At 41.1% G+C, this 13,953-nt stretch overlaps 1 protein-coding gene across 1 annotated transcript in view; it reads left to right on the forward strand.

Moving 5' to 3' along the window:
• Positions 1 to 13,953, forward strand: part of LOC120243194 (dynamin binding protein) — a 111,033-nt gene that overhangs the window by 32,699 nt on the left and 64,381 nt on the right. The window contains exons 3-4 of the mRNA XM_039249243.1: positions 2,887 to 3,041; positions 4,700 to 4,822. Of these exons, the coding sequence (XP_039105174.1) occupies positions 2,897 to 3,041; positions 4,700 to 4,822 (268 nt within the window). The 5' untranslated portion in view covers positions 2,887 to 2,896. The remainder of the gene's footprint in view (positions 1 to 2,886; positions 3,042 to 4,699; positions 4,823 to 13,953) is intronic.

The raw sequence follows: 13,953 nt of genomic DNA on the forward strand, positions 1-13,953 counted from the left end.
GTGTTTCTGTGCTTGAAATAGCACATTCTCTGGTGATATATCAGTGAAACAGATTTGAGCTTGTAGCTGATTGTGGAAATAATGTTTAGTAACAACTGCTCACATTTATCTAGCACCTCCTATACCAGCCCTGTCCTAGGTGCTTTCACACTATCAGCATACTGGTAGTAGGCTGTAGGCAGCTCTGGCTGTAAGGCTGTAGGCAGATCTGGGTTTCCATTCCATCTCTGACTTGCTGTGTGACCTTGGACAGATTGTGTCACCTCTCTGACCCCATATCCTCATCTGCAAAATGGAAACCAATAATATAGGATAGGATTGTTGTGGGGACCCAATGAGGGACATAGCACAGTGCATGGCACGTAGTAAATGTTCAAGAAATACTAGGCATTATTATTTTTATCATTATCATCATACCTCTGATGATGATTATGAAAAGTATGATTATCCCTATTTTTCTGAGAACAGGAAACTATAGCCTAGAGAGTTTAAATAGTTTATCCAAGGTGAAATAATAATAAAAGCCGGAGCTGGCATCAAACCTTGATCTCTGACTCCAGATACCTGGTTACTTTGCATTCACATTATGCTGCCTTCTCAGCATGGGATTGTAATTCGATGTTTTCTAACGCCTAAAGCAAATGCTGAGGGCAGAGGATGTAGGGAATGTTTCTGGTCACTTCTCTTTTCCATGTGGACCCAAGTCATCTCATTGTAGACAAAAAGTTCCGGTAACACAGAGATAAGCTCCTTTTACTCAACAGTACAAATTAAAGATGCAGTATTTAATTGTGTTGCATGATTCATTAAAATCGTCAGGATGCTCCACATTAATATCCTCAACTATTTATCATATGCCTAACATGTTGGTCTACATCATTGTTTTCTTAGATAATAAACTCAACAGAGCTATCACCATCTTTTTTTTTTTTTTTTTGTAACTAGGCATTTAATGCTTTTTGATGTCATCATAGTTATATGTGAGACAAAAGTTAGAAGCCTTATCTCTACCAACACCAGACAAACACTTGAGGAGAATAAAGGAAAATAGGCTTGAGGCCTGGACACTCTGGGGAGCGTCAGGTACTCTCTGGGAAACACATGGGAGGTAGGTTGCTAATCACAGCTGAATGTTGACGGCTGAGCACATGGCCACTTTCTTCCCTTTCTGTTGCTTAAACGTGCATTGAGGAGGTTCCCTGGGCACATGTCAAGGTGACAGATCCTTAAAAGTGCAAGGATACTATGTCTTTGAACATAGTGTCTTTAAACTGAAGGTGTCTTTGAACTGAAAACACATTCTCGATCTGGTCTACTGTACTAAATCTCGTCGGGAGGTGCCATTTTTATATCACCCTTTCTTGTTCTTTTCATGGATTTTGACTTTACACTTTTAAATCTCTGCTATTGAAGTGTGATCCCACATTCCTTTTGTGAGTGCGTGGGGGGGGGAGGGGTAAGTAGGAGCCAGAATCCTGGCCTGCTGGTATGAATTCTGTGATTTTAGACAAATTAAGTTTATGTTTTTCAACTTGCTGAGCATAGGTATCCTAATCTTTAAGATAGTTCTGGGGAAGTAAATGAAATGCCATATTAAAAGCCCCTACTTAAAAACTTCTTTTGTAATTTGTTTTTTAAATTTATTTCTGAGGGAGAGAGAGAAAGAGAGCATGAGCAGGGGAGGGTCAGAGAGAGAGGGAGATACAGAATCTGAAACAGGCTCCAGGCTCTGAGCTGGCTGTCAGCAGAGCCTGACGCGGGTCTCAAACCCATAAACCACGAGATCATGACCTGAGCCGAAGTCGGATGCTTAACTGACGGAGCCATCCAGGTGCCCATGTAATGTTTATTTTTTGTTTCTGAGAGAAAGAGAGAGAGCATGAGCACGGGAGGGGCAGAGAGAGAGGGAGACACAGAATCTGAAGCAGGCTTTAGGCTCCGAGCTGTCAACACAGAGCTTGACATGGGGCTCCAACTCTCAAGCTGCAAGATCATGACCTGAGCTGAAGTTGGACGCTTAACTGACTGAGCCACCTAGGCGCCCCCAGACCCTTACTTTTTATTTATTTATTTATTTATTTATTTATTTATTTATTTATTCTTTTAATAGAATTTATTGTTAAGTTAGTTTCTATATAACACCCAGTGCTCATCTCAACAAATGCCCTCCTCCATGCTCATCACCCATTTTCCCCTCTCTCCCACCCCCCATCAATCCTCAGTTTGCTCTCAGTATTTAAGAGTCTCTTATCAAAACTCTTACTTTTTAAATACTGTATTTTAAAAGTACCATATTGACTGTACTTCAAAACTGTTAATTTCCTTATTGGCCCCATAAGACCTATTGAGAAGTCTATATGTCCCAACTTGTACCTTTTCTGTCACTCACAGATAAAGGTCACTTTTTTTTTTTCCAACACCAGAATTGCCATGAGAATCAAATGAAGAATATATGAGGAAATCATTATTTTTGTGAGACAGTACATAAATTTCTTCAAAGTATAAAGTACAAACTTCTTATTTGCCTAACTTTGACTTAATTCTAAGTGTCTTTATTTTGTTTAAAAAATTTTTTTCAATGTTCTATTTCTTTCTGAGAGAGAGAGATAGCATGAGCAGGGGAGGCTCAGAAAGAGAGGGAGACACAGAATCTGAAACAGGCTCCAGGCTCTGAGCTAGCTTTCAGCACAGAGCCTGACGTGGGGCTTGAACCCACAAACTGTGAGATCATGACCTGACTGAAGTCGGGCGCTCAACCGACTGAGCCACCCAGGCGCCCCTCTAAGTGTCTTTATATCTTAAACTTTATCATTCTCAAGATATTGACCTATAGTTCAATGTCTTAAATAGTTACACTTTCCAATTTCTTTTGACCTGTGTTTCTAGGTTATAAAACATGGAGGCTGGCTCAGTGGTTCGGGCCATCTTTGACTTTTGCCCAAGTGTATCAGAGGAGCTACCTCTCTTTGTGGGAGATGTTATTGAGGTGTTGGCGGTGGTGGATGAATTTTGGCTTCTAGGAAAGAAAGAAGATGTTACAGGTAAGAGGCTCATAATTCCCCCGGTACAAAATAGACCCCAGGCCCTCCATTCTTTCCATAATAAAAATGAAAATTAAATGGGAAGCCCAAGTCAATCAACTTCAGAATCCTTTTGTGTTTTTTATGTCTTTGCTGTGGTTTTTACCAGTGAGAAGAAAATGTTTGTTATCAATCCATCTCTCCTTATTGGCTCCTCCCAAAGGCGGAGATGGTTTGATACCAGCTGCCCCAGGCCAATTTTCTGTTCACATCTTTACTTATCCTTCCCAGGCCTTTATCCTTTGTGCTCCCCAGTGCCATTGTTTGCCTTCTGAAAATACATGTTACTTCTTTATTCAGAACTCTGTTGTTTGTCATTACTTTATCTGTGATTCCTTGAACGTAAGTCAGTCTCCACCATGTTTTCTCTGGCTGTCTTCCTCAAACATTTTCTACCCTTTTGTTCACTCTATTTTTCAAGGCAGTATGATACGTCCTGTTTGCTCTTTAGGTGCATGGGTGGCCTAAATTTATCAAAGCTACCCCTGCCTTAGGTGCAGCTACCTTCCACTTCTTTTGCACCTGGTTTCCTTTCTGCCAGTCTTTAAAATATATGTTAGTACCAGTTTCTTTAATTAACCTAGGGAAGGGTGAAGGTTTTTACCCCATGCTATGCACCTGTGTTAAATCCAGTCCTTAACGTACACAGAGTTATGCAGTTCTGGGCTACAGTTTGTTATATCGACTCTGTTGACACTTAACCCACATTTGGGAGAGAATAGATTATTTCCCAATAGAAATGATAGCTCAGCTAAGCCACAAATGATGAGTAAGAGTTAGCAAGACAAAGAGGATAGACAGAGAATTGCTTATCCAAAGGCCCTGGAATGACAAAGAACATGGAGGGTCCGAGGAAAGTTCAGCCTGGCATGAAGTGTGAAAGGTTGAGGAGGGGAGACAGTGCTGGGGAGAGGGGCAGCAGCTAGATTGTGGAGCACAGCATATGCCATAGTAGGGAGCTATGGATGGGGTACAATACAGGTGCTTGAAGCACCATCAGATTTCAGAAAGCTCACTGCTTCAGGTTGAAAAATGATAGGGAAGGGCAAAACCAAGGGCAGGGAGGCAGCCTGGGAGGTTGTTGCAGTAACCCAGGTGAGACCTGCTGCTGACCTGTCCCAAGGTGATGGGTCTGGAGATAAGTGGGTGGATGCAAGAGGTATTTAGAAGGTGGAATCCATTAAACTAACTGATAGGCCCTGTCTGTCTACTACTACTAAACCTCTACCCATCTTCAGACTCAGAAGTAATCTTTTTCATAAAATTTTTTGTATTCTTCCTGAACCGTTTTCTGCCTTCTCTAACTTCCATAGCGAACTGTGCACCTTTCTTGTGTCACTAGATTTCAGAATTGAATTACTGTTTATGTCTGAATTAGATTTAAGATATTTGAGAGCCAAGACCATGTTACTCATTTTTCCCTCTGCAGTGTGCCTTGTCTGGAGTAGTACCCAATTAATGCTGATCGGATTGAATTGTATTCTCTCTGCTCTGCATGAATGAAATTTTGTGTACTCAGTTTTCAATTCAGTGTCTGTAAATGGGCTCAGAAAAAAAGTTATGTCCTGGTACACAGAAAATGAAATTTCAGTATTAGAAATGTTTGCTTTTACTTTCAGGACAGTTCCCCAGCAGTTTTGTGGAAATTGTGACCATCCCCAGTCTAAAAGAAGGAGAGAGGCTGTTTGTCTGTATCTGTGAATTTACATCCCAAGAACTGAACAGTCTTCCCCTCCACCGAGGTAAGTTGATCATTCAGGAGTAGACAGTGGACACACTGAGATACCACCTCACGCCAGAGTGGCTAAAATGAGCAAAACAGAGGACTCTAGATGCTGGCGAGGATGTGGAGAAACGGGCACCCTCCTACACTGTTGGTGGGAATGTGAACTGGTACAGCCCCTCTGGAAAACAGTGTGGAGGTTACTCAAAAAATTAACAATAGAACTCCCCTATGACCCAGCAATAGCACTGCTAGGAACTTGCCTAAGGGATACAGGAGTGCTGATGCATAGGAGCACATGTACCCCAATGTTCATAGCAGCACTCTCAACAATAGCCAAATCATGGAAAGAGCCTAAGTGTCCATCAACGGACGAATGGATCAAGAAGATGTGGTTTATCTATACGATGGAATACTACATGGCAATGAGAAACAATGAAATCTGGCCATGTGTAGCAACATGGATGGACCTTGAGGGTGTTATGCTGAGCGAAATAAGTCAGGCAGAGAAGGACAAATATCACATGTTTGCACGTATAGGAGGATTAGGAGGAACTTAACTGAGGACCATGGGTGAGAAGAAGGGGGGGAATGGTGGGGGAAAGGGAGAGAGGCAAACCATGAGAGACTCTTGAATGCTAAGAAGCAAAGTGAGGACTGATGGATGTGGGGGGCAGGGGGGAGATGGGCATGGAGGAGGGCACTTGTGGGGATGAGCACTGGGTGTTATATGGAAACCAATTTGACAGTAAACTATTTGAAAAAAAAAAAAAGTAGACAGTAGACAGTGAGATGAATGGAGTTGGCCCATTTGGACAACTAGATTCTTTTTGAATTTTTAAAAGTGCTAACCTCTGGAGAGTCTTTAGTAAGATCGTGCTGACAATAATAATGCCTTATATTAGCATTTGATAATTTCCATAGTATTTGCTCACAAATACATTCTCCTCCGATCCTCACCACAGACCTGGTAGCAAAGTGAATATTATTAACTGCGTTTAATAAATAATGAAAATGAGATTCAAGGAATGCTACCCGCAGATGAAAGCATTTGGCCTCAGAAGGTGAGGTCCTGTCACCTGATTGTAAGTCCAGCATTCTCTTTCCACTGCCCCATATTGTAGCCGGACTTCAGACTACATTCATCTTTTTTCTCCCCTTAAAAACGAATATGGCTTTGCGAGCAACATTACTATTTACTAATATATAATAAGCAGGAGTTGTGGTACAGAGATTAAGAGACGGATGTCACATAGCCCCATTTTGACTCCCTATCAATAGGTAACATTACATTAAAGTTGTCATCGGAACCAGTCTAAAAGAAAGTGATTTAAGGGGCGCCTGGTGGCTCAGTTGGTTAAGCGTCAGACTTTGGCTCAGGTCATGATCTCACAGTTCATGAGTTCGAGCCCCATGTTGGACTCTGCTGTCAGCACGGAGCCCATTTGGGATCCTCTGGCCCCCCCTGCCCCCCCCTGCTTGCGCTCTCTCTCTCAAAAATAAATAAACATTTTTTAAAAAGGAAGGAAGTAATTTAAAATGAATAGTTGTAGCCATTTCTCAGTGACATTCTAAGTATTTCTCACCTCACTCTGATAGACATATGAACTTCTAAAGATGAACCATAAACCGTTTCACCAAGGATACTTGATTAAGTCTGCACATTTCTGCCTGAGCACGGAAGCCAGTAGTGTTCCACAAGCTGATGCTTATGCTCAGTGCAGTTTTTGTGATGACTCAGGAGGAGCCAGCAAAATGGTGGAATTTCTCGGGAATGTTATTGATATTGTTACTTGCCCTTTTGAGTATGGCCCTGAAGGGAATAGGCTTAATTTCTTAAACCACGTGCACGTGTGAGGAGAGCGAGAACGTGCAGAGGTGGGGAAAGAGAAACCTCACAAACTTCCCTAACCCTTTGTCAGTGAGAAGGAATATTGAATTTGGATCTTAATCCTCAAAATCTATTTTGAGAGTGTTTTGCACTTTACATTGACCCTCTACCTCTGCTCTGAACACTTCCTTATTAATCAGTGTTGGAAAGGGAGAGAGAAATAGATCAAAATGTTATAGCAGGAAACGTGTATCTGCGCCTACTTACAGCCCTTCCACTGGGGGCTGTAGTCCAACTCAGACCAGAGGGAGTGGAGAAAGGGCCAGAGCACAATGGCTTCCATTCGAGCTGTGCAGAGGATATGGGTGGTGTGGATTTGTCCTTTCCTATACCTGGTTCCTGGAGCAAATAAATAGTGGCTGTAAGAAGATACTCTGTGGGAATATGCACTATATCTACAACATTTGGAGAATTTGAGGGTGTAGCTTCTGGAATCAGCTTTTTTGCTTTATAATGATATCTTGTGTAGTCAAGACTTAAATACTAAAAAGAGATTTTCTGCTGAATGCCTTCCCTGGAAAGACTGGTATCCTGGGTTCTGAACTTGCTTTGAAGTTAAAATTGGCCTCAGGAATCTCAGGACCACAAAATAGATTCTTTAGAAGACCCTAGCATGAATCTTTCAGCTGTGAGCCTCCTGGACCGAGGCTGACCCAAGCTCAGCTTGGGTCTTGGAAACTGTAGATGTTACCTTGACTAGCTTTTACACAAAGGAAGAGGATGCAGCAGGGGCAATACATAGGAAGAGACCAGAAGGAGATACGCTAACTGTCAGTGTTTTTACCTTGTTCTCTGATGCTCTCCTTCCAATTAAGTACACTGACTATTCAGCTCTCTTTCCTTCTGTGCTTTTCATGCCTCTTTTAGCTCTGTGTCTTCTGATTTGAACACATAAACCTTTGAGAATGAGGAAGTTAGATGTACCTCTGCAATTTGAATTTTTCTGGGAAGTTTAGCAGGAGACACAGAAATGATTTTAATTTCTCTAGTTTTCTATACATGACCGTCTACATTAACAGATAATAATTTTACTAGTTGGGAACAAAATCAGTAAAAAATGAAAGTTTTTTTTTTACGCCACATATAGTTTATAAGACTTGAGTCTAGGCTTCCTGATTTTCTTTTTTTTAATGTTTGTTTATTTTTGAGGGAGAGAGACAGAATGAGAGTAGGGGAGAGATGGGGGGGGAGACACAGAATCCCAAGTAAGCTTCAATCTCTGAGCTGTCAGCACAGACCCCAATGCAGGGCTTGAACTCATGGACCACGAGATCATGACCTGAGCCAAAGTCAGACAGTTAAATGACTGCGCCACCCAGGTGCCCCAGGCTTCCTGATTTTCAGTCTCCCATCCAAGTACTAACTAGGCCCGACCCTGCTTTGCTCCCGAGATCAGACGAGATCAGGCGCGTTCAGGGTGGTATGGCCGTAGATGGCTTCCTGATTTTCAAGTCTAGTACTTGGAATGGCCCTTTTACTTCTTAGATTGAAAAAAAATTTTTTTTTTTCCCACTAGATCAGGGTCTCCGCCCATGAGTGGTGTACATTCCTCTCTCCCTGCCTCCTAGTACTATTGGTCCTGCTCCCTGTTGTTTCTTTCTCTCCTTAGTACGTTCAGTGCAGCAGGGAAGCTTCTTCTGTTCTGTGTAAATAAAACTTTTGGTGATTGAATATGTCAGGAGGGGATTTGGAAACCTTAAGAACATGTGGGATAATGTTTGAGACCTGTTTTTTTTATTATGCTGCCTTTAGTTAATTGTTATCTACTTACCTAATTTCAGAAGTATCATTGGGATACTAGGTGAAAAATTATATATTTTAATTGTAAAATTATGTTATTTAAATCCATCTCTACAACTTAGTAGCTGTGACTTTAGGCCAGTTACATTATCTCGGCCTCAGGAGGATAATAATACCTACCCCAGGTAGTTGTGAGGATTGAGTGAGGTTATACACACAGAGCATCTGGCACAAGGTAAGCATGCAGTAAAGATTAGCTGTCTTTCTTATTCTTAACTTGGGATTTCTGGACTTTGGATGTACTTCGGGGGGACATTGTTTCCTGAGAATGACATGAAGGTTGTGTGTCTGTACATTTTTCCAGGGAGATTCCATCTGGAATTGGAATCACCAGTAGTTCTCCCAGCAGGTGTCACCCTTTCTCCTTTCCACAAAGCCATCCAGTTGTTTTGGACTGTTGCCTGTATTTTGAGTTTATATTTAAACTCTGAAACAAGGCTCTCTCTATATGTCTTCTTGGGAAAAATATCTATTCAAACCCTCTGCCTATTTTTTAATCAGGTTCTTTGGGTTTTTTTGGGTGTTGAGTTGTATAAGTTTTTTTTTTTAAATATATTTTGGATATTAACCTCTTCTCATATATGTCATTTGCAAATATCTTCTCCCATTATGTAGGTTGCTTTTTTTTATTATGTGGATGGGTTTCCTTCTCTGTGCAAAAGCTTTTTATTTTGATATAGTCCCAAAAGACACACAAAAAGAGGTTCAGCATTACTAAGTGTCAGGGAAATGCAAATCAAAAACCACAATGAGATTATCACCTTATACCTGTCAGAATGGCTAAAAAAAAAAAAAAAAAAAAAAAAGAGGTAACCAGTGTTGGTTAGGATGTGGAAAAAAGGGAAGCCTTGTACACTGTTGGTAGGAATGTAAATTGGTACAGCCATGGTGGGAAACATGGAGTTTCCTCAAAAAATTAAAAATAGAAGTAACCATATGATCTAATAATTCACATAAAGGAAACAAAAACACTAATTCAAAAAGATATGTGCACTTGTATGTTTATTGCAGCATTATTTACAATAGCCAAGATACGGAAGCACCCTAAGTGTCCATTGATAGATGAATGGGTAAGGAACATGGAATGTATATATACAATGGAAAATTATGCAGCCAGAAGAAAGAATGAGATCGTGCCATTTGTGACAACATGGATGGGCCTGGAGAGTATTATGCTCAGTAAAATAAGTCAGACTAAGAAAGACATACCAAATGAATTCACTCATATGTGGAATCTAAAAAAAAGCAAATGAATAAACAAAAAAAGCAGAATCAGGCCTATAAACACAGAGAACAAACTGGTGGTTCCCAGAGGGGAGGGGTAGTGAGGGATGGACAAGTGAGAGATAAAGGACAGATTTCCAGCTATGGAATGAAGAGATCACAGGGATAAAAGGTACAGCATGAGGAATAGTCAATGGCATTGTAATAATCATGGATGGTGACAGACTTTAGCTATGCTTGTGGTGAGCATAGCATAACACATAAGCCTGTTGAATTACTATGTTGTACACCTGAAATAATGTAACATTTTGTGTCTACTTTACTCAAATAGAAAATTTATTTTATTTTTTATTTTTATATTTTTAGGTAGAGTGAGCAGGGGAGAGGGACAGAGTGGGAGGGGAAGAGAGAAGGAGGGGGAGAGAGAGAGAGCATCTTAAGCAAGCGTGATGCTCAGCACAGAGCCCAACACAGGGCTCAATCCCATGACCCTGGGATCGTGACCTGAGTCAAAATCAAGAGTCAGATGCTCAACTGACTGAGCCACCCAGGCACCCTCAAATAGAAATATTTTTAAACAGAGCAAAACAAAGCTCTCTCCTAAAAGGATCAGTGCACGTGGCTGGGACCACTGACTGCCTTAAAAATAAACAGAGGGGGTAAAAAAGAGAAGGGAAACAAAAAACAAAAATGAGAATATGACAAAGAAAATACAGAAAAAGGGGAGAGGAAAAAATTAGTGGTAATGATGAAATATCAGTGATAATTAAAAAAAAAAGAAATATCAGTGATAATTGCCACATATTAACAGAATGCTTATAACCTCATTTTCTAGGCCACCTCCTCACCCTCAAAAAATACCAATAAAAAATGAATTCATAAATTTATTTTTAATTAAGTTTTTAATTTTAATTCCAGTATAGTTAACATACAGTGTTATATTAATTTCTGGTATATAGTGATTCAGTAATTCTATATATTACTCAATGCTCTTCATGACAGGTGTACTCTTTTTATTTTATTTTTTCAATGTTTGTTTATTTTTGTGACAGAGAGAGAGAGAGAGGGACAGAGTACAAGTGGGGGAGCGGGAGGGGCAGAGAGAGAGGGAGACACAGAATCTGAAGTAGGCTCTAGGCTCTGAGCTGTCAGCACAGAGCCCAGTGTGGGGCTTGAACCCATGAACTGTGAGATCATGACCTGAGCTAAAGTCAGTTGCTTAACTGACTGAGCCACCCAGGTGCCCCTGTGATAAGTGTACTCTTAATCCCCATCACCTATTTTCCCCATCCCCTTACCAGCTCTCTTCTGATAACCATCACTTAATTCTCTATAGTTAAAAGTCTGTTTCTTAGTTTGTCTCTTTTTTCTTTTGCTCATTTGTTTCTTAAATTCCACATCTGAGTGAAATCATATGGTATTTGTCTTTCTCTGACTGCCTTATTTCACTTAAGATTGTACTTTCTAGCTCCATCCTTGTTTTGTTTTGTTTTATTTTGAGAGAGAGAGAGAGAGACTGTGCACGTGCGTTCAAATGGGGGAGGTGCAGAGAGAGAGAGGGACAGAGGATCTGAAGTGGGCTCTGCACCAATAGCAGAGAGACTGATGGGAGGCAACCTACAAACTATGAGATCATGACCTGAGCTGAGCTCAGATGCTCAACTGTCTAAGCCACCCAGATGCCCCTCCATGTTGTGGCAAATGGCAAGAAATTATTCAGTGACTATTACATTGTGTGTGTGTATATGTGTGTGTGTGTGTGTGTGTGTGTGTGTGTGTGTGTGTATACACCACATCTTTATCGATTCATCTGTCAATGGACACTTGACTATTATAAAGAATGCTGCAATAAACATAGTTGTGCAGGTGTCCCTTTGAATTAGTGTTTTTGTATTTTTTGGGTAAAAACCCAATAGTGTGATTACTGGATCATAGGGTAGTTCTATTTTTAGCATTTTGGATTAACTTATATATAAAAAACCTGATAAATGATATGGCGCCCAGGCTATAAGTTTGTGATGCCATGTGTGTGACATTTGAGGGTAAGGTTCTCAAATGACTCATGGAAATCTAAGTAAAACATGTGGTCAGTCTGCCTAAAGCACACAGTGTTCCGGGCATTGTGATTCAGGGGGGGACCTAATACTGCAGAGTCAGACTACTTACTTTCAGATTCTAAGAAGACTTGTGTTCCTTCTTACCATCTTATTCCTAATGCATTTCTTGTTCAAATAAAAAAAATCAACCAGCAAATGTGAGCGGCCTGGTGGCTGGGATTGTTTGTGCATGAGTGAAAGGCTCAAGCTGACCCTACAAGTCACCACACTTCCTATTTTTCTGTTTTGGAAATCTGGGCACCCTATTCCAGCAGTTCCTCATATTGTTGTTTCAGGAGGCTGGGAATGACCACCAGGAAGCCTCCATTCCTCAGGACTCACCTGGGATGCCCATGCAGTAAAACCAGAGACTGTGCAAAACACTCAGTTAACAGCCACAAAATAAGGGTGTGAAGCAAAATTAAATCTCAAGTGCTTTTCAGGGTTTAAACTATGAGTTTTTTTTAAATTCGCCTTTTTTCGTGGCTCAGTCAGTTGAGCGTCTGACTCTTGATTTCAGCTCAGGTCATAATCCTGAGGTTGTGGGATGGAGCCCAGTGTCCATCTTAAGATCTTGCTTTCGCTCTCGCTCTCACGCTCTTTCTCTCTCCCTCTCCCTCTGCCTTACCCCTCTCCCTCCTTACATACACTCTCTCTCGGTCTCTCATACTAAAAAAAAAAAAAAAAATCATCAGGGTGCCTGGGTGGCTCAGTTGGTTAAGAGTCCAACTTTGGCCCAGGTCATGATCTCACGGTTCGTGGGTTTGAGCCCCACATTGGGCTCTGTGCTGACTACCGGCTCAGAGACTGGAGCCTGCTTCTGATTCTGTGTCTCCCTCCCTCTTTGTGCCCCCCCCCCCAGAAATAAATTTAAAAAACATTAAAAAATATGTTTAAAAAATCATCTTTTTATATAAAATGCACCAACAGAATGAGAGTCTGCCAGGTAATAAAGCTTTGTGAAACAGTGACCTGGGTGAAAATAGGAAAAGCAAGCCCTATGGTAAGGGTCTCATGGAGATTTGGCAAAATAAGGAAAATAGTGTACTTCTACAGTTTTAGGTAAGCCAGTTTATTTCAAAGCCAGTAGAATGGGAGTTATGGCATGCCTCTGTTCTTCTGATTCACCAAAAGGCCTCTTGTGCCTGGATAGTAGCTGTGTCTCCAGTGAGTTCCCTCTGTGGTTCTGATGGATTAGCCTTAGAGGTAGTGGGGGGATAAATATGATTTATAAAATTCTTGGGGTTCCTGGGTGGCTCAGTCAGTTAAGTGCCCAATTTTGGCTCAGGTCATGATCTCACGGTTCATGGGTTCGAGCCCTGCGTCGGGCTCTGTGCTGACAGCCAGCTCAGAGCCTGGAGCCTGTTTCAGATTCTGTGTCTCCCTCCCTCTCTGACCCTCCCCTGCTCACGCTGTCTCTCTCTCTCCCCCCCCTTTCAGAAATAAACATTTAAAAAATTAAAACAAAAAAATTCTTAGGCCCCCAAGCTCTAACCAATGGATATTGAGTCATAAATTAAAGGAATATAGAAATATAGGACCAAGACCCTATTTTTCAGGAATATCTGAGTAAAACAAATCAGTGAAAATGTGTTGGGTGCCTACCACCAAGTGCAAAATCTTAACATCAGGTGCTGTGTAGTATATAAAAATACAACTGTCAAAATTAGTGATGTAAATGATAATTTTTTTAGTAGGCTATAGATGGTCAAGGTGGTTATGGGTTTCTAAAGTCTTTTAGAGAAGGATGCTAGGGTTTCAGATGGACAGGCTTGTAGGATCTAATGAAAGTGCCTTTGTGTGGAACAGGGAGGTATTATTGGCTGGCTGGGATGGAGGCGGGGAGTGGGGTTATGACTGGATGTGGGTGCCAGGTTGCACCGAGGTAAAAACATAAGAAGAGTCTTTTGGCAGTTTAGTAACTAAACCTCTTTAGGAAGTGTCTAGAGCAAACTTATTTTTTATATATTCCAGGTAATACTTTCATATTTATTTTATTTTATTATTTTTTTATTGTGGAGAGAGAGAAGCATGAGCAGAGGTAAGGAGCAGAGGGAGAGAGAGAGAATTTTAAGCAGGCTTCATGCTCCGCCTCACATGGGAGTCAATCTCACAATCCTGGGATCATGACCTGAGCAG

The sequence above is a fragment of the Hyaena hyaena genome, unplaced genomic scaffold (genome assembly GCF_003009895.1).
Source record: "Hyaena hyaena isolate Hyena2069 unplaced genomic scaffold, ASM300989v1 scaffold_331, whole genome shotgun sequence".
Taxonomy (NCBI): Eukaryota; Metazoa; Chordata; class Mammalia; order Carnivora; family Hyaenidae; genus Hyaena; species Hyaena hyaena.